This window comes from Oncorhynchus mykiss, chromosome 25, assembly GCF_057628025.1.
Source record: "Oncorhynchus mykiss isolate SJ-2025 chromosome 25, ASM5762802v1, whole genome shotgun sequence".
In the NCBI taxonomy this organism is placed as follows: Eukaryota; Metazoa; Chordata; class Actinopteri; order Salmoniformes; family Salmonidae; genus Oncorhynchus; species Oncorhynchus mykiss.
The window spans coordinates 5,780,246-5,806,038 of record NC_143046.1 but is presented as its reverse complement, the minus strand read 5'-3'; the positions used below and the strand labels follow the sequence as shown (position 1 = coordinate 5,806,038).

Genomic DNA, 25,793 nt, shown 5'->3' with positions numbered 1-25,793 from the left:
TTGATGGTCATGGTGTGGAGGCAGGTTGAAGGTTGGCCTGTCTTGATGGTCATGGTGTGAAGAGAGGTTAAAGGTTTGCCTGTCTTGATGGTCATGTGTGGAGACAGGTTGAAGGTTTGCCTGTCTGGATGGCCGTGATGTGGAGACAGGTTGAAGGTTTGCCTGTCTGGATGGCCGTGATGTGGAGAGAGGTTGAAGGTTTGCCTGTCTGGATAGTCGTGATGTGGAGACAGGTTGAAGGTTTGCCTGTCTGGATGGCCATGATGTGGAGAGAGGTTGAAGGTTTGCCTGGCTTGATGGTCATGGTGTGGAGACAGGTTGAAGGTTGGCCTGTCTGGATGGCCGTGATGTGGAGAGAGGTTGAAGGTTTGCTGCGGTGCCAGCTGTATCAGGGGTGTTGTTTTAATAGTGAATCACAGTCGGTGATGGTGATAGTGTCTGGACAGAAGCAGAGTTGGATCTGTATTCCAGTGAATCACAGTCAGAGGCACAGTTAGAGATCTGCACCTACTAAAACCAGGATCTCAGGATGGAAAACAGAATAGTCATGGTGTGGGTATGCATCACCGGAAGTTACGTGGTTAACAATTACAATAGTCACTGAGGATTGTTTGTGATTGGCTATCCAGCAATTTATCACACACACACACACACACACACACACACACACACACACACACACACACACACACACACACACACACACACACACACACACACACACACACACACACACACAGTAGCAATTTCCTCACATTTCATTCAGTGAATGCATAAAATATATTTTAGAGAAGTATTCAACCCTCAGTGCAAAGGGATTTCCAACTTCCCACCAGGATACTGGTGAAGGAGAGGATCATAGAGCTGTGGCTGAAATGGTTCTGTACATAGAGCTGTGGCTGAAATGGAGAGGAACATAGAGCTGTGGCTGAAATGGAGCAGTACATAGAGCTGTGGCTGAAATAGAGAGGAACATAGAGCTGTGGCTGAAATGGTTTGGTACATAGAGCTGTGGCTGAAATGGTTTGGTACATAGAGCTGTGGCGGAAATGGTTTGGTACATAGAGCTGTGGCTGAAATGGTTCGGAACATTGAGCTGTTGCTGAAATTGAGAGGAACACAGAGCTGTGGCTGAAATGGAGAGGAACATAGAGCTGTGGCTGAAATGGAGAGGAACATAGAGCTGTGGCTGAAATGGTTCGGATCATAGAGCTGTGGCTGAAATGGAGAGGAACATAGAGCTGTGGCTGAAATGGAGAGGAACATAGAGCTGTGGCTGAAATGGAGAGGAACATAGAGCTGTGGCTGAAATGGAGAGGAACATAGCGCTGTGGCTGAAATGGTTTGGTACATAGAGCTGTGGCTGAAATGGTTTGGTAAATAGAGCTGTGGCTGAAATGGAGAGGAACATAGAGCTGTGGCTGAAATGGAGAGGAACATAGAGCTGTGGCTGAAATGGTTCGGATCATAGAGCTGTGGCTGAAATGGAGAGGAACATAGAGCTGTGGCTGAAATGGAGAGGAACATAGAGCTGTGGCTGAAATGGAGAGGAACATAGAGCTGTGACTGAAATGGAGAGGAACATAGAGCTGTGGCTGAAATGGAGAGGAACATAGAGCTGTGGCTGAAATGGAGAGGTACCTAGAGCTGTGGCTGAAATGGTTTGGTACATAGAGCTGTGGCTGAAATGGTGAGGAACATAGAGCTGTGGCTGAAATGGAGAGGAACATAGAGCTGTGGCTGAAATGGAGCAGTACATAGAGCTGTGGCTGAAATGGAGCAGTACATAGAACTGTTGCTGAAATGGAGAGGAACATAGAGCTGTGGCTGAAATGGAGAGGAACATAGAGCTGTGGCTGAAATGGAGAGGATCATAGAGCTGTGGCTGAAATGGAGAGGAACATAGAGCTGTGGCTGAAATGGTTTGGTACATAGAGCTGTGGCTGAAATGGTTTGGTACATAGAGCTGTGGCTGAAATGGTTCGGAACATTGAGCTGTTGCTGAAATTGAGAGGAACACAGAGCTGTGGCTGAAATGGAGAGGAACATAGAGCTGTGGCTGAAATGGAGAGGAACATAGAGCTGTGGCTGAAATGGAGAGGAACATAGAGCTGTGGCTGAAATGGTTCGGATCATAGAGCTGTGGCTGAAATGGTTCGGATCATAGAGCTGTGGCTAAAATGGAGAGGAACATAGAGCTGTGGCTGAAATGGAGAGGAACATAGAGCTGTGGCTGAAATGGAGAGGAACATAGAGCTGTGGCTGAAATGGAGAGGAACATAGAGCTGTGGCTGAAATGGAGAGGAACATAGAGCTGTGGCTGAAATGGAGAGGAACATAGAGCTGTGGCTGAAATGGTTCGGATCATAGAGCTGTGGCTGAAATGGAGAGGAACATAGAGCTGTGGCTGAAATGGAGAGGAACATAGAGCTGTGGCTGAAATGGAGCAGTACATAGAACTGTGGCTGAAATGGAGAGGAACATAGAGCTGTGGCTGAAATGGAGAGGAACATAGAGCTGTGGCTGAAATGGTTTGGTACCTAGAGCTGTGGCTGAAATGGTTTGGTACATAGAGCTGTGGCTGAAATGGAGAGGAACATAGAGCTGTGGCTGAAATGGAGAGGAACATAGAGCTGTGGCTGAAATGGAGAGGAACATAGAGCTGTGGCTGAAATGGAGCAGTACATAGAACTGTGGCTGAAATGGAGAGGAACATAGAGCTGTGGCTGAAATGGAGAGGAACATAGAGCTGTGGCTGAAATGGAGCAGTACATAGAGCTGTGGCTGAAATGGAGAGGAACATAGAGCTGTGGCTGAAATGGAGAGGATCATAGAGCTGTGGCTGAAATGGAGAGGAACATAGAGCTGTGGCTGAAATGGAGAGGATCATAGAGCTGTGGCTGAAATGGAGAGGAACATAGAGCTGTGGCTGAAATGGAGAGGAACATAGAGCTGTGGCTGAAATGGAGAGGAACATAGAGCTGTGGCTGAAATGGAGAGGAACATAGAGCTGTGGCTGAAATGGTTTGGTACATAGAGCTGTGGCTGAAATGGTTTGGTAAATAGAGCTGTGGCTGAAATGGAGAGGAACATAGAGCTGTGGCTGAAATGGAGAGGAACATAGAGCTGTGGCTGAAATGGTTCGGATCATAGAGCTGTGGCTGAAATGGTTCGGAACATAGAGCTGTGGCTGAAATGGAGAGGAACATAGAGCTGTGGCTGAAATGGAGAGGAACATAGAGCTGTGGCTGAAATGGAGAGGAACATAGAGCTGTGGCTGAAATGGAGAGGAACATAGAGCTCTGACTGAAATGGAGAGGTACCTAGAGCTGTGGCTGAAAAGGTTTGGTACATAGAGCTGTGGCTGAAATGGTGAGGAACATAGAGCTGTGGCTGAAATGGAGAGGAACATAGAGCTGTGGCTGAAATGGAGAGGAACATAGAGCTGTGGCTGAAATGGAGAGGAACATAGAGCTGTGGCTGAAATGGAGCAGTACATAGAGCTGTGGCTGAAATGGAGCAGTACATAGAACTGTGGCTGAAATGGAGAGGAACATAGAGCTGTGGCTGAAATGGAGAGGAACATAGAGCTGTGGCTGAAATGGAGAGGATCATAGAGCTGTGGCTGAAATGGAGAGGAACATAGAGCTGTGGCTGAAATGGTTTGGTACATAGAGCTGTGGCTGAAATGGTTTGGTACATAGAGCTGTGGCTGAAATGGTTCGGAACATTGAGCTGTTGCTGAAATTGAGAGGAACACAGAGCTGTGGCTGAAATGGAGAGGAACATAGAGCTGTGGCTGAAATGGAGAGGAACATAGAGCTGTGGCTGAAATGGTTCGGATCATAGAGCTGTGGCTGAAATGGAGAGGAACATAGAGCTGTGGCTGAAATGGAGAGGAACATAGAGCTGTGGCTGAAATGGAGAGGAACATAGAGCTGTGGCTGAAATGGAGAGGAACATAGAGCTGTGGCTGAAATGGAGCAGTACATAGAACTGTGGCTGAAATGGAGAGGAACATAGAGCTGTGGCTGAAATGGAGAGGAACATAGAGCTGTGGCTGAAATGGAGAGGATCATAGAGCTGTGGCTGAAATGGAGAGGAACATAGAGCTGTGGCTGAAATGGTTTGGTACATAGAGCTGTGGCTGAAATGGTTTGGTACATAGAGCTGTGGCGGAAATGGTTTGGTACATAGAGCTGTGGCTGAAATGGTTCGGAACATTGAGCTGTTGCTGAAATTGAGAGGAACACAGAGCTGTGGCTGAAATGGAGAGGAACATAGAGCTGTGGCTGAAATGGAGAGGAACATAGAGCTGTGGCTGAAATGGTTCGGAACATAGAGCTGTGGCTGAAATGTTTCGGATCATAGAGCTGTGGCTGAAATGGTTCGGATCATAGAGCTGTGGCTGAAATGGAGAGGAACATAGAGCTGTGGCTGAAATGGAGAGGAACATAGAGCTGTGGCTGAAATGGAGAGGAACATAGAGCTGTGGCTGAAATGGAGAGGAACATAGAGCTGTGGCTGAAATGGTTTGGTACATAGAGCTGTGGCTGAAATGGTTTGGTAAATAGAGCTGTGGCTGAAATGGAGAGGAACATAGAGCTGTGGCTGAAATGGTTCGGAACATAGAGCTGTGGCTGAAATGGTTCGGATCATAGAGCTGTGGCTGAAATGGAGAGGAACATAGAGCTGTGGCTGAAATGGAGAGGAACATAGAGCTGTGGCTGAAATGGAGAGGAACATAGAGCTGTGGCTGAAATGGGGAGGAACATAGAGCTGTGGCTGAAATGGAGAGGAACATAGAGCTGTGGCTGAAATGGTTTGGTACCTAGAGCTGTGGCTGAAATGGTTTGGTACATAGAGCTGTGGCTGAAATGGAGAGGAACATAGAGCTGTGGCTGAAATGGAGAGGAACATAGAGCTGTGGCTGAAATGGAGAGGATCATAGAGCTGTGGCTGAAATGGAGCAGTACATAGAACTGTGGCTGAAATGGAGAGGAACATAGAGCTGTGGCTGAAATGGAGAGGAACATAGAGCTGTGGCTGAAATGGAGAGGAACATAGAGCTGTGGCTGAAATGGAGAGGAACATAGAGCTGTGGCTGAAATGGATAGGATCATAGAGCTGTGGCTGAAATGGAGAGGAACATAGAGCTGTGGCTGAAATGGAGAGGATCATAGAGCTGTGGCTGAAATGGAGAGGAACATAGAGCTGTGGCTGAAATGGAGAGGAACATTGAGCTGTGGCTGAAATGGAGAGGAACATAGAGCTGTGGCTGAAATGGAGAGGAACATAGAGCTGTGGCTGAAATGGAGAGGAACATAGAGCTGAGGCTGAAATGGATAGGAACATAGAGCTGTGGCTGAAATGGAGCAGTACATAGAGCTGTGGCTGAAATGGAGAGGAACATAGAGCTGTGGCTGAAATGGAGCAGTACATAGAGCTGTGTCTGAAATGGAGCAGTACATAGAGCTGTGGCTGAAATGGAGAGGAACATAGAGCTGTGGCTGAAATGGAGAGGAACATAGAGCTGTGGCTGAAATGGAGAGGAACATAGAGCTGTGGCTGAAATGGTTTGGTACATAGAGCTGTGGCTGAAATGGTTTGGTAAATAGAGCTGTGGCTGAAATGGAGAGGAACATAGAGCTGTGGCTGAAATGGTTCGGAACATAGAGCTGTGGCTGAAATGGTTCGGATCATAGAGCTGTGGCTGAAATGGAGAGGAACATAGAGCTGTGGCTGAAATGGAGAGGAACATAGAGCTGTGGCTGAAATGGAGAGGAACATAGAGCTGTGGCTGAAATGGGGAGGAACATAGAGCTGTGGCTGAAATGGAGAGGAACATAGAGCTGTGGCTGAAATGGTTTGGTACCTAGAGCTGTGGCTGAAATGGTTTGGTACATAGAGCTGTGGCTGAAATGGAGAGGAACATAGAGCTGTGGCTGAAATGGAGAGGAACATAGAGCTGTGGCTGAAATGGAGAGGATCATAGAGCTGTGGCTGAAATGGAGCAGTACATAGAACTGTGGCTGAAATGGAGAGGAACATAGAGCTGTGGCTGAAATGGAGAGGAACATAGAGCTGTGGCTGAAATGGAGAGGATCATAGAGCTGTGGCTGAAATGGAGAGGAACATAGAGCTGTGGCTGAAATGGATAGGATCATAGAGCTGTGGCTGAAATGGAGAGGAACATAGAGCTGTGGCTGAAATGGAGAGGATCATAGAGCTGTGGCTGAAATGGAGAGGAACATAGAGCTGTGGCTGAAATGGAGAGGAACATTGAGCTGTGGCTGAAATGGAGAGGAACATAGAGCTGTGGCTGAAATGGAGAGGAACATAGAGCTGTGGCTGAAATGGAGAGGAACATAGAGCTGAGGCTGAAATGGATAGGAACATAGAGCTGTGGCTGAAATGGAGCAGTACATAGAGCTGTGGCTGAAATGGAGAGGAACATAGAGCTGTGGCTGAAATGGAGCAGTACATAGAGCTGTGTCTGAAATGGAGCAGTACATAGAGCTGTGGCTGAAATGGAGAGGAACATAGAGCTGTGGCTGAAATGGAGCAGTACATAGAGCTGTGGCTGAAATTATTTATGATTAATAAAGGGTTGATCTACAGCCTTGAAGACATTATAAACTGACTGAGGAAGGCAATTAGTCCCAAATAGAATCCTATTCCCTATCCCATTCCTTTAGACAGTGCAACATAGGACTCTGGTCAAAAGTAGTGCACTATGTAGGGAATAGGGAATCTGGGTTGCTGACAGGGAATGTTCTGGGCTGCTGAGGAATGCTTGGTGAGGGACCAGATGGAAGAGAAGAAATTATTTCTCTTGCTCTGAACGGAGCTCTTAAACTCAGACAATAAACCAAAGCCTCCATTTTCAACAGAAACACTAGTTTTTTAAAAATCACATTGTCTAAAGAATTGAGCCACAGTGCCAAGTCGTTGTAATCAATCTATTTTATTACTGAACAAATAGCTGATGTGTCTGAAATGCCTACCTCATTGCTAAACATGAACCTTTTAAGGATCTTACCCTTTCCCCCCCCCATTTTCACCTAAAATTACATACAGTACTCAAATCAAACTACCTGTGGCTCAGGACCTGAAGCAAGGAAATGCATATTCTTGATACCATTTGAAAGGAAACTCTTTGAAGTTTTTGGAAATGTGAAATAAATGTAGAAGAATATAACACATTAGATCTGGTTAAAGATAATACAAACCAAAAAACATGCATTTCATTACTTTTTTTCCCATCATCTTTGAAATGCAAGAGAAAGGCTATACTTACAGATAGGAGTCTAGGTGTAATTTAGATGTTTGCCACCAGATGGAAGCAGTGCGTGTGCAAAGTTTCAGACGGATCCAGTGAAGAATTACATTACTGCATAATAATTTGTATCAAGTCTGCTAGGAGTTTGCCCAAATGTACCGAATTGATACATTTTATTTATACATTTAAAACATTTTTTTTTTTACCCCTTTTTCTCCCCAGTTTCATGGGATCCAGCTGGAAGTTACAGTCTCGTGGTATCCAATTGGTAGTTACATTCTAGTGGTATCCAATTGGTAGTTACAGTCTAGTGGTATCCAATTGGTAGTTACAGTCTAGTGGTATCCAATTGGTAGTTACAGTCTAGTGGTATCCAATTGGTAGTTACATTCTAGTGGTATCCAATTGGTAGTTACAGTCTAGTGGTATCCAATTGGTAGTTACAGTCTAGTGGTATCCAATTGGTAGTTACAGTCTAGTGGTATCCAATTGGTTGTTACAGTCTCGTGGTATCTAATTGGTAGTTACAGTCTAGTGGTATCTAATTGGTAGTTACAGTCTCGTGGTATCTAATTGGTAGTTACAGTCTAGTGGTATCCAATTGGTAGTTACAGTCTTGTGGTATCCAGTTGGTAGTTACAGTCTAGTGGTATCCAATTGGTAGTTACAGTCTTGTGGTATCCAATTGGTAGTTACAGTCTAGTGGTATCCAATTGGTAGTTACAGTCTAGTGGTATCCAATTGGTAGTTACAGTCTAGTGGTATCCAATTGGTAGCTACAGTCTAGTGGTATCAATTGGTAGCTACAGTCTAGTGGTATCCAGTTGGAAGTTACAGTCTAGTGGTATCCAGTTGGAAGTTACAGTCTCGTGGTATCTAATTGGTAGTTACAGTCTCGTGGTATCCAATTGGTAGTTACAGTCTAGTGGTATCCAATTGGTAGTTACAGTCTAGTGGTATCCAATTGGTAGTTACAGTCTAGTGGTATCCAATTGGTAGTTACAGTCTAGTGGTATCCAATTGGTAGTTACATTCTAGTGGTATCCAATTGGTAGTTACAGTCTAGTGGTATCCAATTGGTAGTTACAGTCTAGTGGTATCCAATTGGTAGTTACAGTCTAGTGGTATCCAATTGGTAGTTACAGTCTAGTGGTATCCAATTGGTTGTTACAGTCTCGTGGTATTTAATTGGTAGTTACAGTCTAGTGGTATCTAATTGGTAGTTACAGTCTAGTGGTATCTAATTGGTAGTTACAGTCTCGTGGTATCTAATTGGTAGTTACAGTCTAGTGGTATCCAATTGGTAGTTACAGTCTAGTGGTATCCAATTGGTAGTTACAGTCTAGTGGTATCCAATTGGTAGTTACAGTCTAGTGGTATCCAATTGGTAGTTACATTCTAGTGGTATCCAATTGGTAGTTACAGTCTAGTGGTATCCAATTGGTAGTTACAGTCTAGTGGTATCCAATTGGTAGTTACAGTCTAGTGGTATCCAATTGGTTGTTACAGTCTCGTGGTATCTAATTGGTAGTTACAGTCTAGTGGTATCTAATTGGTAGTTACAGTCTAGTGGTATCTAATTGGTAGTTACAGTCTCATGGTATCTAATTGGTAGTTACAGTCTAGTGGTATCCAATTGGTAGTTACAGTCTTGTGGTATCCAGTTGGTAGTTACAGTCTAGTGGTATCCAATTGGTAGTTACAGTCTCGTGGTATCCAATTGTTAGTTACAGTCTAGTGGTATCCAATTGGTAGTTACAGTCTTGTCTCCTCGCTGCAACTCCCGTGCGGACTCGGGAGAGGCGAAGGTCAAGAGCCGTTCGTCCCCCGAAAAAAAACATCCCAACCAAGCCGTACTGCTTCTTGACACAATGCCCACCTAACCCGGAAGCCAGTGTGTCAGAGGAAACACCTGGCGACCGTGTCAGCATGCACTGCAACCAGCCCGCCACAGGAGTCGCTAGTGCATGATGGGACAAGGACATCCCTGCCGGCCAAACCCTCCCTTAACCCGGACAATGCTGGGCCAATTGTGCACCGCCCCATGGGTCTCCCTGCAGAGCCTGGACTCAAACCCAGAATCTCTAGTGGCCACAGCTGGCACTGTGATGCAGTGCTTTAGACCACTGCGCCACTCGGGAGGCCAATTGATACATTTTCAAGTACATAACTGTAGAGAACATATGGTAATAAATGGTAATAAAAAAATTAATGTTTACATACTCCCAGGAATGTTGTACATGATGGATCATTAGCTTATACACTAACTTTCACACATCTAGATGGCCGGTCGGGTGGGTGTGTAGCTAGAGATAGTAGTGGGGTCAAACTGTAGACCCCAGTTCCTACATTTGAACATAAAAATAGATTTTATCAAACAAAACTATGCTACATTTTATCTCTGGGACCTCCAGGATGACAAATCAGAGCAAGATCACTGAATGTAGGTACATTATTTACCTTCAGAGGTGAATGTATCAAACCAGTTGCCATGATAGAAGTGTTTTGTTGTTGTCCACTCTCCTGAAACAATAGCATGGTATTTTTTCACTGTAATAGCTACTGTTAATTGGACACTGCAGTTAGATTAACAAGAATTAAAGCTTTCTGCCCATATGAGACATGTCTATGTCCCGGGAAATTTGGCTGTTGTATTACAAAGTCATTCCAGTCACATTAGCGCACGTTAGTAACAACCGTCCCAGTTTAGGGACATCCATCCTATAGAGGTCAAAGGTCCAATCCAGCCAATTTCATCTACATACAAATGAAGTGCCTTACTGTAATTGTTTTCAATGGAATTGTAAAAAAAAAAAAAAAAAAAGAAGCAAAAAATAGCTTCTTAGCAAAGAGCAATTTCTCAGGCAATAAGTTGGCTAGGACTGTCTGGGAGTGGTCTGAGAGGGGAGGGTACATTTTAAAACTAGCTTGTTAATTGGCAGAGAGGTTTGGAACTCTTCCTTATTGTTCTATAAACTAAGCATGGTGATGTCACCATGGGAAAGGCCAAAGCTCCATCCAACCAAAACGGGCAGAAATTTTAGGCAGTCTTTTCAAACAGTTCTTACACTTAAAGGGCATTATCATAATTGATGTGTGGAAATATATATAAAACACAGGAAAATCACATTTTTTTTATTGCACTGGGCCTGTAGCCCTTTCCTGAAGTCAAATGACCTAGTGGCCTCATGGATGGAATGTTATATTTTTCATAATTTCATAATTAATAAACTTTTTTTTTCTTCTGAAAAATCTGGAATTCCTGTGTTTCTACGTCAAACAGTTTTGTTATATTTTCAGTCTTCTGTGATGTACAGTACCAGTCAAAGGTTTGGACACACCTACTAATTCAAGGGTTTTTCTGCATTTGTACTATTTTCTACATTGTAGAGCAATAGTGAATATATCAAACTATGAAATAACACATACGGAATCGTGTAGTAACCAAAAAAGTGTTAAACAAACCAAAATATATTTTATATTTGAGATTCTTCAATGTAGCCACCTTTTACCTTGATGACAGCTTTGCACACTCTTGGCATTCTCTCAACCAGCTTCACCTGGAATCCTTTTCCAACCGTTTTAAGGAGTTACCACATATACTTGTTGGCTGCTTTTCCTTCACTTTGCAGTACAACTCATCCCAAACCATCTCAATTGGGTAGGGCTTGGCAGGATTGTGTTTAGGAGGACGCATGGCTTTTGAACTTCACCTCTCCCGAATCCGTAAGGGAGTTGTAGCAATGGGACAAGACTGCAACTACCAATTGGGGAGAAAAAGGAGTAAAAAGTACCACAAAAAAAAGTAGCATGGACTCACTTAGTTTAATGTTGAACATGATTTTAGAATGACTACAGTGCCTTGCGAAAGTATTCGGCCCCCTTGAACTTTGCGACCTTTTGCCACATTTCAGGCTTCAAACATAAAGATATAAAACTGTATTTGTTTGTGAAGAATCAACAACAAGTGGGACACAATCATGAAGTGGAACGACATTTATTGGATATTTCAAACTTTTTTAACAAATCAAAAACTGAAAAATTGGGCGCGCAAAATTATTCAGCCCCTTTTACTTTCAGTGCAGCAAACTCTCTCCAGAAGTTCAGTGAGGATCTCTGAATGATCCAATGTTGACCTAAATGACTAATGATGATAAATACAATCCACCTGTGTGTAATCAAGTCTCCGTATAAATGCACCTGCACTGTGATAGTCTCAGAGGTCCGTTAAAAGCGCAGAGAGCATCATGAAGAACAAGGAACACACCAGGCAGGTCCGAGATACTGTTGTGAAGAAGTTTAAAGCCGGATTTGGATACAAAAAGATTTCCCAAGCTTTAAACATCCCAAGGAGCACTGTGCAAGCGATAATATTGAAATGGAAGGAGTATCAGACCACTGCAAATCTACCAAGACCTGGCCGTCCCTCTAAACTTTCAGCTCATACAAGGAGAAGACTGATCAGAGATGCAGCCAAGAGGCCCATGATAACTCTGGATGAACTGCAGAGATCTACAGCTGAGGTGGGAGACTCTGTCCATAGGACAACAATCAGTCGTATATTGCACAAATCTGGCCTTTATGGAAGAGTGGCAAGAAGAAAGCCATTTCTTAAAGATATCCATAAAAAGTGTTGTTTAAAGTTTGCCACAAGCCACCTGGGAGACACACCAAACATGTGGAAGAAGGTTCTCTGGTCAGATGAAACCAAAATTGCTTTTCTTCAGCAGGGACAGGGAAGATGGTTAAAATTGATGGGAAGATGGATGGAGCCAAATACAGGACCATTCTGGAAGAAAACCTGATGGAGTCTGCAAAAGACCTGAGACTGGGACGGAGATTTGTCTTCCAACAAGACAATGATCCAAAACATAAAGCAAAATCTACAATGGAATGGTTCAAAAATAAACATATCCAGGTGTTAGAATGGTCAAGTCAAAGTCCAGACCTGAATCCAATCGAGAATCTGTGGAAAGAACTGAAAACTGCTGTTCACAAATGCTCTCCATCCAACCTCACTGAGCTCGAGCTGTTTTGCAAGGAGGAATGGGAAAAAATGTCAGTCTCTCGATGTGCAAAACTGATAGAGACATACCCCAAGCGACTTACAGCTGTAATTGCAGCAAAAGGTGGCGCTACAAAGTATTAACTTAAGGGGGCTGAATAATTTTGCACGCCCAATTTTTCAGTTTTTGATTTGTTAAAAAAGTTTGAAATATCCAATAAATGTCGTTCCACTTCATGATTGTGTCCCACTTGTTGTTGATTCTTCACAAAAAAATACAGTTTTATATCTTTATGTTTGAAGCCTGAAATGTGGCAAAAGGTCGCAAAGTTCAAGGGGGCCGAATACTTTCGCAAGGCACTGTATCTATTTACCCCACACATACAATTATCTATAAGGTCCCTCAGTCAAGCATTGAATTTCAACCATAAAGACCAGAGAGGTTTTTCCAATGTCTCGCAAAGAAGGGCACCTCTTGGTAGATGGGTAAAAAAAAACACACATTGAATATCTCTTTGAGCATGATGAAGTTATTAATTACACTGAAGTATCACTCTTCATATTTTTTCAAGCATGGTGGTGGCTGCATCATGTTATGGGTATGCCTGTCATTGACAAGTACTAGGGAGTTTTTTTAGGATAGAAAAAGCTAAGCACAGGCAACATTTTTTGAGTAAAACCTGGTTCAGTCTGCTTCCATCAAACACTGGTTAAATTCACCTTTTAGCAGGACAATAACCTATAGTACAAGGAAAAATATACAATGGAGTTGCTTACCAAGATGACATTAAAGGTTCCTGAGTGACCTAGTTACAGTTTTGACTGAAATCAGCTTGAAACTCTATGGCAAGATTAGAAAATGGCTGTCTAGCAATGATCAGCAAACCAACTTGACAGAGCTTGAAGAATTTTGAAAAGCATAATGTGCAGATATTGTACAATCCAGGTATGCAAAGCACTTAGAGAATTACCCAGAAAGACTTACAGCTGTAATCGCTGCCTTAGGTGATTCTAACATTCTAACTCAGGGTTGTGAATACTTGTGTAAATGAAATATTTCTGTATTTAATTTTTCGATAAATGTTTTAAATGTGGTATTGTGTGTAGATGGGTGATTAAAATGTAATATTTAATTCATCATGAATTCAAGGCTGTAACACAACTAAATGTGGAATAAGTCAAGGGGTATGAATACTTTGTTATGCCATTGTTTAAACCTCCTCAAACTTGTTAAGACCTTGTTGTCGATGGTTCACATTAGTTTGGATATTTACAAGCTCCTATTTTAATTACATTTAACCTTTATTTAACTAGGCAAGTCAGTTAAGAACAAATTCTTATTTACAATGACGGCCTACCACTGGCCAAACCCGGACGACACTGGGCCAATTGTGCACCACCCCATGGGACTCTCAATCACAGCCGGTTGTGATACAGCCGGTTGTGATACAGCCTGGAATCAAACCATGGTGTCTGTAGTGACACCTCTAGCACTGAGATGCAGTGCCTTAGACAGCTGCGCCACTCAGGAGCCATGTCAGAACCAGTCCAGAACCACTCAAATAGGGGACTTAACATCTAAGATTGACTTACCCATTTAAGCTAATTTTTGAGGCAAGACTTTTTTAACAGAGGTGTTTCCTATAATAGGTGTTAGTTAGCTACCCTCTAATACAGAAAACTAACACATGGTTATTCTGGGGTTATGAGTTTAATTAATGTGTCCAAGCTTTTGTTGCTATCATCAAATAACCATCTTGATTTCTCTCTCCCCCCTCCTCTATCGCTCTATTACTCTTTCTCTCACTCTCTCCCTCTCTCTCTTCCTGCATCCCCCCCCCCCCCAGACCTGACGCGTAGTGCCAGCCTATCAGAGAAGGAGTTGAAGGAGGCGAGGGTGAGGTCACAGATCATCGCGGCCCAGCTGACCGTCCCGTCTGGCTGCTCCAACTCCCGCGGAGTCCAGCTCTTCAACCGCCGCAAGCAGAGGGTCGACGCCTACACGCTAGAGAGCTGCGGGGAAAGAACGAGAGGAGTGGAGAGAGACGGAGACAACAGGAACAACAACCTGACATGGGAAGGTGAGAGGGAGGGTCCTAGTGGAGGGACAGAGACAGACAGACAACTGAACTGGAAGAAGGGCAGCGGGACAAAACCACCACTCTGGTCGCCACCTTTTGGAAGTGAGGTCACAGGAAGTGACATCATGGAGGACCCAGGTGACGAGCACATCTACGAGGAAGTGGACGTGATACAAGAGAGACACTTCCAGCCAGTGAACGAGAGAGAAGAGGAGGAGGAAGAGAGGAGTGGAGAGAGAGAAAGAGAGGAGATATACGAGGATATTGAGGGTGAAGTGAAGGATGAGATTATATCAGTAAATGACAACAACACTGGTCCAGTCAGAGAGGAAGTGGGGATGAATAGGGGGTCATACACATACCCCACAGCTCCCCCTGAGAGCCGGCGTAATGGCTTCCACAGCACCCAGGGCTCTGCTGGAGAGATCCAAAATGGCGGGCGAGTTTCTATGTCCCTGTCCAGACAGGCCCCCACCATCGTCAACCGGACAGCCAGACCCTTCTTCTCCCCACCCACCGTACAGCTTAAGTCCCCAGAGGCCAGGAGTCCTGTCATGGATAACAACATACCTCCAGCTCCCTCCTATCCTACCTCCACTCCTCCCTCAGCCCCCTCCTACTCCACTCCCCCTCTCCCTGCTTTCACTGCCACTCGCCCTGTCGCCTTCTCCCCTCCGTCTTGCCCTGTCGCCTTCTCCCCTCCGTCTTGCCCTGTCACCTTCTCCCCTCCTCCCCCTCTTTCCTCATGCCCCATGTCTCCTCTCCCAGCCTTCCCCATCCATCCTCCTCCTCCCTCCCAGTCTCTCTCCAGTCCTCCTCCCAAGTCTACCGTCATGTTCCCTAGGTCTACATCCGTCCCCCAGTACAACCCTGCTCCTACAGCTGCCCCAGTGTCCCAGTATCTACCCCCCAACCCTCTTGTCACCCAATACATCCCTCCTCCAACCTCCCCCAGACCCAACACCTTTGTCCCCTTCACCCCTCAGCCTATTGGTCAACAGAACCAGCAGCAGCCAATCAAAACGGGCATTCTGGAGAAAGGGGCGGCGGCCATCAGACGATCGTCAACAGCCAGGAAGTCCATGTTCACCTTTAAGGAGAAGCCTGTCATGGCACCCAACCCTGAACTCCTCTCTCTGGTCCAGGGGAACGATGATAGGAAGAAGCACGGCCTCCGCTCCGTTCCCGACTCAGCCCCAGAGGAGGAGCTGCTGGCTCTGGGGGCCGAGGCCTCTAACTTCTTAGCCAAGGAGGAGGTGAGGGCGGAGGCTGCCAACGTGCCGGAGTGGTCCTCCTGTCTCAAGAGCTCCAGAACCAGGGAACCCAGGGAGCAGCACCAGCCAGAGCAGACCTTGACCAACGCATCAGGGAAGGGGGCCGAGCTGTTCGCTAAGCGCCAGTCCAGGATGGAGAAGTACGTAGTGGAGAAACATAATGTGTCCGGTGGTGGAGGTGGCCAGATGAGGTCTCCATCTCCCACCGCATCTCTGCCGCCGTCTTGGATCTATCCATCTAATATGCCTGGCCGGGTCAAAGCTATTGCTAACAACACTGACCTCAGCGCCAGGCTGACACGGACCCTCCAGACCCCTCAGCCTGGGAACAGGAGGCCCAGCCAGCAGGCTTCAACCCCAGCCCCGGTCCTTGCAGAACCACCCCTAGAGTACGGCTGCACCAAGATAGAGATGGACCTCTCCAGGCACCAGCCCTACCAGCTCAACTCCTCCCTGTTCATCTTCAACCCAGTCCAGGACTCTGCCAGCACCATGCTGAGCGCTCTGCCCCGAGTGGCCCCTCCACCACCCAAACCCCTGATCTCATCTGAGGCCTACTCCAGGCAGGCCTCCCTGCCCTCCTCCAACCCTCAGTCACACAAGTACAACAGCCTGCCTCGCTTCAGGCCTACCATGTCCCCGTCACTTCAGCCCCCATCAGGAGGAATTAGAGGTGGGGATAATTATCCTCCACAACACGGGGGGACTCCACAGCTGAGGGACCCCAGGATCACCTCTCCTGTCTCTGCCTTCTCTCCGGAGAGAGTGGCCTCTCCTCGGTCGAGCGTCCAGGCACCCAGACCCACCTTCTCTGCCAAGAGGGCAGGGATCGAACCCCAGGTGTGGAGGCCTTCTTTCTTCTTCTACTGATATATTTACTCTGCTTCTACTCTGTTTCTACTCTGCTTCTACTCTGCTTCTACTCTGCTTCTACTCTGTTTCTACTCTGCTTCTACTCTGCTTCTACTCTGTTTCTACTCTGCTTCTACTCTGCTTCTACTCTGCTTCTACTCTGTTTCTACTCTGCTTCTACTCTGCTTCTACTCTGCTTCTACTCTGTTTCTACTCTGCTTCTACTCTGCTTCTACTCTGTTTCTACTCTGAACTGTGTTAACATGACCAAAGTACAACAGCTAGACAGACAGGAGAACCTTATTTTACTATATTGCACACGACAGATAGTGGATACACACACGCTAGATTTTTTTGGATACCTAGATACTACAGGATTGGACGTCACTGTTGATGTTATTTCACAGTACAAAGGTCAACATAGATTAGTTCCTTGTGGAATCTTGATTTCATGGTTTGGATTTTTGCTGCTTCATTAGTGATTAAACAAAACAAGTCAGCTATGCAACTGACAAACACCCTCTGTATGCTATAGATCAACTAACACTATGCTATAGATCCAGAGATCAACAAACACTATGCTATAGATCCAGAGATCAACTAACACTATGCTATAGATCAACAAACACTATGCTATAGATCCACAGATCAACTAACACTATGCTATAGATCCAGAGATCAACAAACACTATGCTATAGATCAACAAACACTATGCTATAGATCAACTAACACTATGCTATAGATCCAGAGATCAACAAACACTATGCTATAGATCAACAAACAGTATGCTATAGATCAACTAACACTATGCTATAGATCCAGAGATCAACAAACACTATGCTATAGATCCAGAGATCAACAAACACTATGCTATAGATCAACTAACACTATGCTATAGATTAACAAACACTATGCTATAGATCCAGATATCAACAAACACTATGCTATAGATCAACAAACACTATGCTATAGATCCAGAGATCAACAAACACTATGCTATAGATCAACAAACACTATGCTATAGATCCAGATATCAACTAACACTATGCTATAGATCAACAAACACTATGCTATAGATCCAGAGATCAACAAACACTATGCTATAGATCAACAAACACTATGCTATAGATCCAGAGATCAACAAACACTATGCTATAGATCCAGAGATCAACAAACACTATGCTATAGATCAACAAACACTATGCTATAGATCCACAGATCAACTAACACTATGCTATAGATCCACAGATCAACTAACACTATGCTATAGATCCAGAGATCAACAAACACTATGCTATAGATCCAGAGATCAACAAACACTATGCTATAGATCCAGAGATCAACAATCACTATGCTATAGATCAACAAACACTATGCTATAGATCCACAGATCAACTAACACTATGCTATAGATCCACAGATCAACTAACACTATGCTATAGATCCAGAGATCAACAAACACTATGCTATAGATCCAGAGATCAACAAACACTATGCTATAGATCCAGAGATCAACAAACACTATGCTATAGATCCAGAGATCAACAAACACTATGCTATAGATCCAGAGATCAACTAACACTATGCTATAGATCCAGAGATCAACTAACACTATGCTATAGATCAACTAACACTATGCTATAGATCCACAGATCAACTAACACTATGCTATAGATCCACAGATCAACTAACACTATGCTATAGATCCAGAGATCAACAAACACTATGCTATAGATCCAGAGATCAACAAACACTATGTTATAGATCCAGAGATCAACTAACACTATGCTATAGATCAACAAACACTATGCTATAGATCAACAAACACTATGCTGTAGATCCAGAGATCAACAAACACTATGCTATAGATCCAGAGATCAACTAACACTAAGCTATAGATCAACAAACACTATGCTATAGATCAACAAACACTATGCTATAGATCAACAAACACTATGCTATAGATCCAGAGATCAACAAACACTATGCTATAGATCCAGAGATCAACAAACACTATGCTATAGATCCAGAGATCAACAAACACTATGCTATAGATCCAGAGATCAACAAACACTATGCTATAGATCCAGAGATCAACTAACACTATGCTATAGATCAACTAACACTATGCTATAGATCCACAGATCAACTAACACTATGCTATAGATCAACTAACACTATGCTATAGATCCACAGATCAACTAACACTATGCTATAGATCCAGAGATCAACAAACACTATGCTATAGATCCAGAGATCAACAAACACTATGTTATAGATCCAGAGATCAACTAACACTATGCTATAGATCAACAAACACTATGCTATAGATCCAGATATCAACTAACACTATGCTATAGATCAACAAACACTATGCTATAGATCCAGAGATCAACAAGCACTAAAAAACTATTTGCGAGCCAAAACTATTTGCCAAATAGTACCAAATATAAAAACCACTAAGTGCACTTGAGCTTTGGAAAAGCCCAATTTTCTGTCAGCTCCTAAATAACTTTGGGATGAGAAATCGGTTCACACTTCTTCTTCTTCTTTAGTTTTACATTGTTATTCCCATCTCCAGAAAGACTTGAGACAGAGAGAGATACAAAGCCCTTTAACAGATGCTCTGGCGTCTATTTTATGATCTATGATTTTGTAATTTAATACAAGCTTACAGACATGAAAGTATCAGGCAGGGGACTCCCTTTTACTGTCTCTGTTTCTAATATAGACTGACTGCTGTTTGAAATTCCACCCCATTCCCTTTATGGTACACTACTTTTGACCAGGGCCCATAGGGGGCGCAGTTTCTCTGCGCTTTAGTTCGAGAACTACCAAATGATATACTACTACTACAACCGTCCTGTGAGCCCTGGCTCTGACACCATCGATGTCAGTCATGTACACACTGCACCTCTGCATGCAATTTGACGTAATGTTAACTTCCACGGTTTTACGACTCGACTGATTTATACCTAGAACAACATAGAATGAAAATATAACTCAAGAGTGTTTTTAGATTCACCGTGTTGATCACTAAACCAGCTAGCTAGCTGACAACAACGACTATGGTTTCTCTGTTTCTGTTTTCTTTGATGGACTGATTTCTGTTTTCCTATTAAGTTTCTGCATCTATAAACCTCTCTTTTCTGTTGGACTGTTTCTGCATCTATAAACCTCCCTTTTCTGTTGGACTGTTTCTGCATCTATAAACCTCTCTTTTCTGTTGGACTGTTTCTGCATCTATAAACCTCTCTTTTCTGTTGGACTGTTTCTGCATCTATAAACCTCCCTTTTCTGTTGGACTGTTTCTGCATCTATAAACCTCTCTTTTCTGTTGGACTGTTTCTGCATCTATAAACCTCTCTTTTCTGTTGGACTGTTTCTGCATCTATAAACCTCTATTTTCTGTTGGACTGTTTCTGCATCTATACACTTTCTGTTTCCCTCCTGGTTTAAAGCTTTCTGCTTTCTGTTTCTCTCCTGGTTTAAAGCCTTCTGCTTTCTGTTTCTCTCCTGGTTTAAAGCCTTCTGCTTTCTGTTTCTGCATCTATAAACTTTCTGTTTCTCTCCTGGTTTAAAGCCTTATCCTTTCTGTTTCTCCTGGTTTAAAGCCTTCTGCTTTCTGTTTCCCTCCTGGTTTAAAGCCTTCTGCTTTCTGTTTCTGCATCTATAAACTTTCTGTTTCTCTCCTGGTTTAAAGCCTTCTGCTTCTGTTTCCCTCCTGGTTTAAAGCCTTCTGCTTTCTGTTTCTCTCCTGGTTTAAAGCCTTCTGCTTCTGTTTCCCTCCTGGTTTAAAGCCTTCTGCTTTCTGTTTCTGCATCTATAAACTTTCTGTTTCTCTCCTGGTTTAAAGCCTTATCCTTTCTGTTTCTCTCCTGGTTTAAAGCTGTATCCTTTCTGTTTCCCTCCTGGTTTAAAGCTGTATCCTTTCTGTTTCTCTCCTGGTTAAAGCTGTATCCTTTCTGTTTCTCTCCTGGTTAAAGCTGTATCCTTTCTGTTTCTCTCCTGGTTTAAAGCTTTATCCTTTCTGTTTCCCTCCTGGTTTAAAGCTGTATCCTTTCTGTTTCTCTCCTGGTTAAAGCTGTATCCTTTCTGTTTCTCTCCTGGTTTAAAGCTTTATCCTTTCTGTTTCCCTCCTTGTTTAAAGCTGTATCCTTTCTGTTTCTCTCCTGGTTAAAGCTGTATCCTTTCTGTTTCTCTCCTGGTTTAAAGCTTTATCCTTTCTGTTTCCCTCCTGGTTTAAAGCTGTATCCTTTCTGTTTCTCTCCTGGTTTAAAGCTTTATCCTTTCTGTTTCCCTCCTGGTTTAAAGCTGTATCCTTTCTGTTTCTCTCCTGGTTAAAGCTTTATCCTTTCTGTTTCCCTCCTGGTTTAAAGCTGTATCCTTTCTGTTTCCCTCCTGGTTAAAGCTGTATCCTTTCTGTTTCCCTCCTGGTTTAAAGCTGTATCCTTTCTGTTTCTCTCCTGGTTAAAGCTTTATCCTTTCTGTTTCCCTCCTGGTTTAAAGCTGTATCCTTTCTGTTTCCCTCCTGGTTAAAGCTGTATCCTTTCTGTTTCCCTCCTGGTTTAAAGCTTTATCCTTTCTGTTTCCCTCCTGGTTTAAAGCTGTATCCTTTCTGTTTCTCTCCTGGTTAAAGCTGTATCCTTTCTGTTTCCCTCCTGGTTTAAAGCTTTATCCTTTCTGTTTCTCTCCTGGTTAAAGCTGTATCCTTTCTGTTTCCCTCCTGGTTTAAAGCCTTATCCTTTCTGTTTCTCTCCTGGTTTAAAGCTGTATCCTTTCTGTTTCCCTCCTGGTTTAAAGCTGTATCCTTTCTGTTTCCCTCCTGGTTTAAAGCTTTATCCTTTCTGTTTCCCTCCTGGTTTAAAGCTGTATCCTTTCTGTTTCTCTCCTGGTTAAAGCTGTATCCTTTCTGTTTCTCTCCTGGTTAAAGCTGTATCCTTTCTGTTTCTCTCCTGGTTTAAAGCTTTATCCTTTCTGTTTCTCTCCTGGTTAAAGCTGTATCCTTTCTGTTTCCCTCCTGGTTTAAAGCCTTATCCTTTCTGTTTCCCTCCTGGTTTAAAGCTTTATCCTTTCTGTTTCCCTCCTGGTTTAAAGCTGTATCCTTTCTGTTTCTCTCCTGGTTTGAAGCTTTATCCTTTCTGTTTCCCTCCTGGTTTAAAGCTGTATCCTTTCTGTTTCTCTCCTGGTTAAAGCTGTATCCTTTCTGTTTCCCTCCTGGTTTAAAGCCTTATCCTTTCTGTTTCTCTCCTGGTTAAAGCTGTATCCTTTCTGTTTCTCTCCTGGTTTAAAGCTTTATCCTTTCTGTTTCTCTCCTGGTTAAAGCTGTATCCTTTCTGTTTCCCTCCTGGTTTAAAGCTTTATCCTTTCTGTTTCCCTCCTGGTTTAAAGCTGTATCCTTTCTGTTTCTCTCCTGGTTTGAAGCTTTATCCTTTCTGTTTCCCTCCTGGTTTAAAGCTTTATCCTTTATGTTTCTCTCCTGGTTAAAGCTGTATCCTTTCTGTTTCCCTCCTGGTTTAAAGCCTTATCCTTTCTGTTTCCCTCCTGGTTTAAAGCTGTATCCTTTCTGTTTCTCTCCTGGTTTAAAGCTGTATCCTTTCTGTTTCTCTCCTGGTTAAAGCTGTATCCTTTCTGTTTCCCTCCTGGTTTAAAGCTGTATCCTTTCTGTTTCTCTCCTGGTTTAAAGCTGTATCCTTTCTGTTTCTCTCCTGGTTAAAGCTGTATCCTTTCTGTTTCTCTCCTGGTTTAAAGCCTTATCCTTTCTGTTTCCCTCCTGGTTTAAAGCTTTATCCTTTCTGTTTCCCTCCTGGTTTAAAGCTTTATCCTTTCTGTTTCCCTCCTGGTTTAAAGCTGTATCCTTTCTGTTTCTCTCCTGGTTTGAAGCTTTATCCTTTCTGTTTCCCTCCTGGTTTAAAGCTGTATCCTTTCTGTTTCTCTCCTGGTTAAAGCTGTATCCTTTCTGTTTCCCTCCTGGTTTAAAGCTGTATCCTTTCTGTTTCCCTCCTGGTTAAAGCTGTATCCTTTCTGTTTCCCTCCTGGTTTAAAGCTTTATCCTTTCTGTTTCCCTCCTGGTTTAAAGCTGTATCCTTTCTGTTTCTCTCCTGGTTAAAGCTGTATCCTTTCTGTTTCCCTCCTGGTTTAAAGCTTTATCCTTTCTGTTTCTCTCCTGGTTAAAGCTGTATCCTTTCTGTTTCCCTCCTGGTTTAAAGCCTTATCCTTTCTGTTTCTCTCCTGGTTTAAAGCTGTATCCTTTCTGTTTCCCTCCTGGTTTAAAGCTGTATCCTTTCTGTTTCCCTCCTGGTTTAAAGCTTTATCCTTTCTGTTTCCCTCCTGGTTTAAAGCTGTATCCTTTCTGTTTCTCTCCTGGTTAAAGCTGTATCCTTTCTGTTTCTCTCCTGGTTAAAGCTGTATCCTTTCTGTTTCTCTCCTGGTTTAAAGCTTTATCCTTTCTGTTTCTCTCCTGGTTAAAGCTGTATCCTTTCTGTTTCCCTCCTGGTTTAAAGCCTTATCCTTTCTGTTTCCCTCCTGGTTTAAAGCTTTATCCTTTCTGTTTCCCTCCTGGTTTAAAGCTTTATCCTTTCTGTTTCTCTCCTGGTTTAAAGCCTTATCCTTTCTGTTTCCCTCCTGGTTTAAAGCCTTATCCTTTCTGTTTCCCTCCTGGTTTAAAGCTTTATCCTTTCTGTTTCCCTCCTGGTTTAAAGCTGTATCCTTTCTGTTTCTCTCCTGGTTAAAGCTGTATCCTTTCTGTTTCCCTCCTGGTTTAAAGCCTTATCCTTTCTGTTTCCCTCCTGGTTTAAAGCCTTATCCTTTCTGTTTCCCTCCTGGTTTAAAGCTTTATCCTTTCTGTTTCTCTCCTGGTTTAAAGCTTTATCCTTTCTGTTTCTCTCCTGGTTAAAGCTGTATCCTTTCTGTTTCCCTCCTGGTTTAAAGCCTTATCCCTTCTGTTTCCCTCCTGGTTTAAAGCTGTATCCTTTCTGTTTCCCTCCTGGTTAAAGCTGTATCCTTTCTGTTTCTCTCCTGGTTTAAAGCTGTATCCTTTCTGTTTTCCTCCTGGTTTAAAGCTGTATCCTTTCTGTTTCTCTCCTGGTTAAAGCTGTATCCTTTCTGTTTCTCTCCTGGTTTAAAGCTGTATCCTTTCTGTTTTCCTCCTGGTTTAAAGCTGTATCCTTTCTGTTTCTCTCCTGGTTAAAGCTGTATCCTTTCTGTTTCCCTCCTGGTTTAAAGCCTTATCCTTTCTGTTTCCCTCCTGGTTAAAGCTGTATCCTTTCTGTTTCTCTCCTGGTTTAAAGCTGTATCCTTTCTGTTTTCCTCCTGGTTAAAGCTGTATCCTTTCTGTTTCCCTCCTGGTTTAAAGCTGTATCCTTTCTGTTTCTCTCCTGGTTAAAGCTGTATCCTTTCTGTTTCTCTCCTGGTTAAAGCTGTATCCTTTCTGTTTCTCTCCTGGTTAAAGCTGTATCCTTTCTGTTTCCCTCCTGGTTTAAAGCTGTATCCTTTCTGTTTCTCTCCTGGTTAAAGCTGTATCCTTTCTGTTTCTCTCCTGGTTTAAAGCTGTATCCTTTCTGTTTCTCTCCTGGTTAAAGCTGTATCCTTTCTGTTTCTCTCCTGGTTAAAGCTGTATCCTTTCTGTTTCTCTCCTGGTTAAAGCTGTATCCTTTCTGTTTCTCTCCTGGTTAAAGCGGTATCCTTTCTGTTTCTCTCCTGGTTTAAAGCTGTATCCTTTCTGTTTCCCTCCTGGTTTAAAGCTGTATCCTTTCTGTTTCTCTCCTGGTTTAAAGCTGTATCCTTTCTGTTTCCCTCCTGGTTTAAAGCTGTATCCTTTCTGTTTCCCTCCTGGTTAAAGCTGTATCCTTTCTGTTTCTCTCCTGGTTAAAGCTGTATCCTTTCTGTTTCTCTCCTGGTTAAAGCTGTATCCTTTCTGTTTCCCTCCTGGTTAAAGCTGTATCCTTTCTGTTTCTCTCCTGGTTATAGCTGTATCCTTTCTGTTTCTCTCCTGGTTAAAGCTGTATCCTTTCTGTTTCTCTCCTGGTTAAAGCTGTATCCTTTCTGTTTCTCTCCTGGTTTAAAGCTGTATCCTTTCTGTTTTCCTGGGACCTGCTTCCTTTTGTTTTGTCTTTCTACTTTTTCCTTATTTTCTTCTGTTTCTTCTATCCTGCTGTTTTCCATTCATCTACTTGTATTGTACCTTAAACTTTCGGTTCTTTTTCTGCTCTGACTCTTCTGTTGTCGTAGTTTACTGAAGCATATAGTACACTGAACAAATGTATATCTCTGCAGGAAAACCTTTGAAAACAGTGTATAGACACAGAATGAATGTTTTTTTTTTCCTGAAGGCTAACACCCAGTTTAACAGTCGAAGAGCTGGCAGAGTACACAACAGTATACGTACATCAATGCAAAACAGACAATAAGGCCTTTTAAAAGATTCTCTCTGAAGATAAAGGAAACACCCTGTACAATATGAGTGATTACACTGCATTCCACAATCTGTTTTTTTTTTTTTTGTGAAGGAAGGGTCTTAGCTTTCTAAAAGCCTATCAGAGTTAAAAGCATTCAGACAAATGGTATTACCCATGGCCCCTACCTTCAAAAGAATGGTATGACCCATTGGCCTTTCTTGCCTAGCATGAAAACACTCCAGGCTCAAGGTAGAAATTAGCCTGACCTGGTGAAATATACGTGGCGGACGCTCAATCAAATGGTATTACCCATGGCCCCTACCTTCAAAAGAATGGTATGACCCATTGGCCTTTCTTGCCTAGCATGAAAACACTCCAGGATCAAGGTAGAAATTAGTCTGACCTGGTGAAATATATGTGGCGGACGCTCAATCAAGCTAGTAGTCTGGACTACTTTCTTATTCAATTCTCGCTAGCACCAAACGTTAAAAAAGTGTTGATAGGTGACAGAATGTGGTCGGACCATCAAATAATTGGCGCATACATTACTCTTACAGATTTTTCACGTGGGCGGGGATATTGGACATTTAATCAAAGCCTATTGGTTGATAACTTGTTTTTAACTTGGACAGAAGAATTTATAGACAGATTTTTTCCCAACATAACATAGGTACAGAAGATCCCCTTATTGTATGAGACACTTTTAAATGTGCCTTTAGAGGCCATGCAATTCAAACCTCATATTTAAAACAATGAATTTCAGTCAAAATAGTTAATATTAACAAAAGTAATAAGAGGCACTAACAATACAGATAGACGGAAATAAAAACTGTACCACAGAGACACAGAGTAAGTTAGAGGAAAAACACAAAGAAATGGAGGAACTTATTCAGGAAAGATCA

At 43.1% G+C, this 25,793-nt stretch overlaps 1 protein-coding gene and 1 long non-coding RNA gene across 4 annotated transcripts in view; one reads left to right on the top strand and one right to left on the bottom strand.

Annotated features, from left to right (window-relative positions):
• The window catches only part of LOC149971522 (uncharacterized), a 255,974-nt gene that overhangs the window by 79,698 nt on the left and 150,483 nt on the right, over nucleotides 1-25,793 (bottom strand). The gene's annotated exons all lie outside the window — the stretch shown is intronic.
• The window catches only part of LOC110504491 (uncharacterized), a 73,555-nt gene that overhangs the window by 41,567 nt on the left and 6,195 nt on the right, over nucleotides 1-25,793 (top strand). For all 3 annotated transcript variants that reach the window (XM_036969840.2, XM_036969842.2, XM_090221150.1), the window contains one exon: nucleotides 14,135-16,482. In XM_036969840.2, coding sequence (XP_036825735.2) covers nucleotides 14,135-16,482 — 2,348 coding nt within the window. The remainder of the gene's footprint in view (nucleotides 1-14,134; nucleotides 16,483-25,793) is intronic.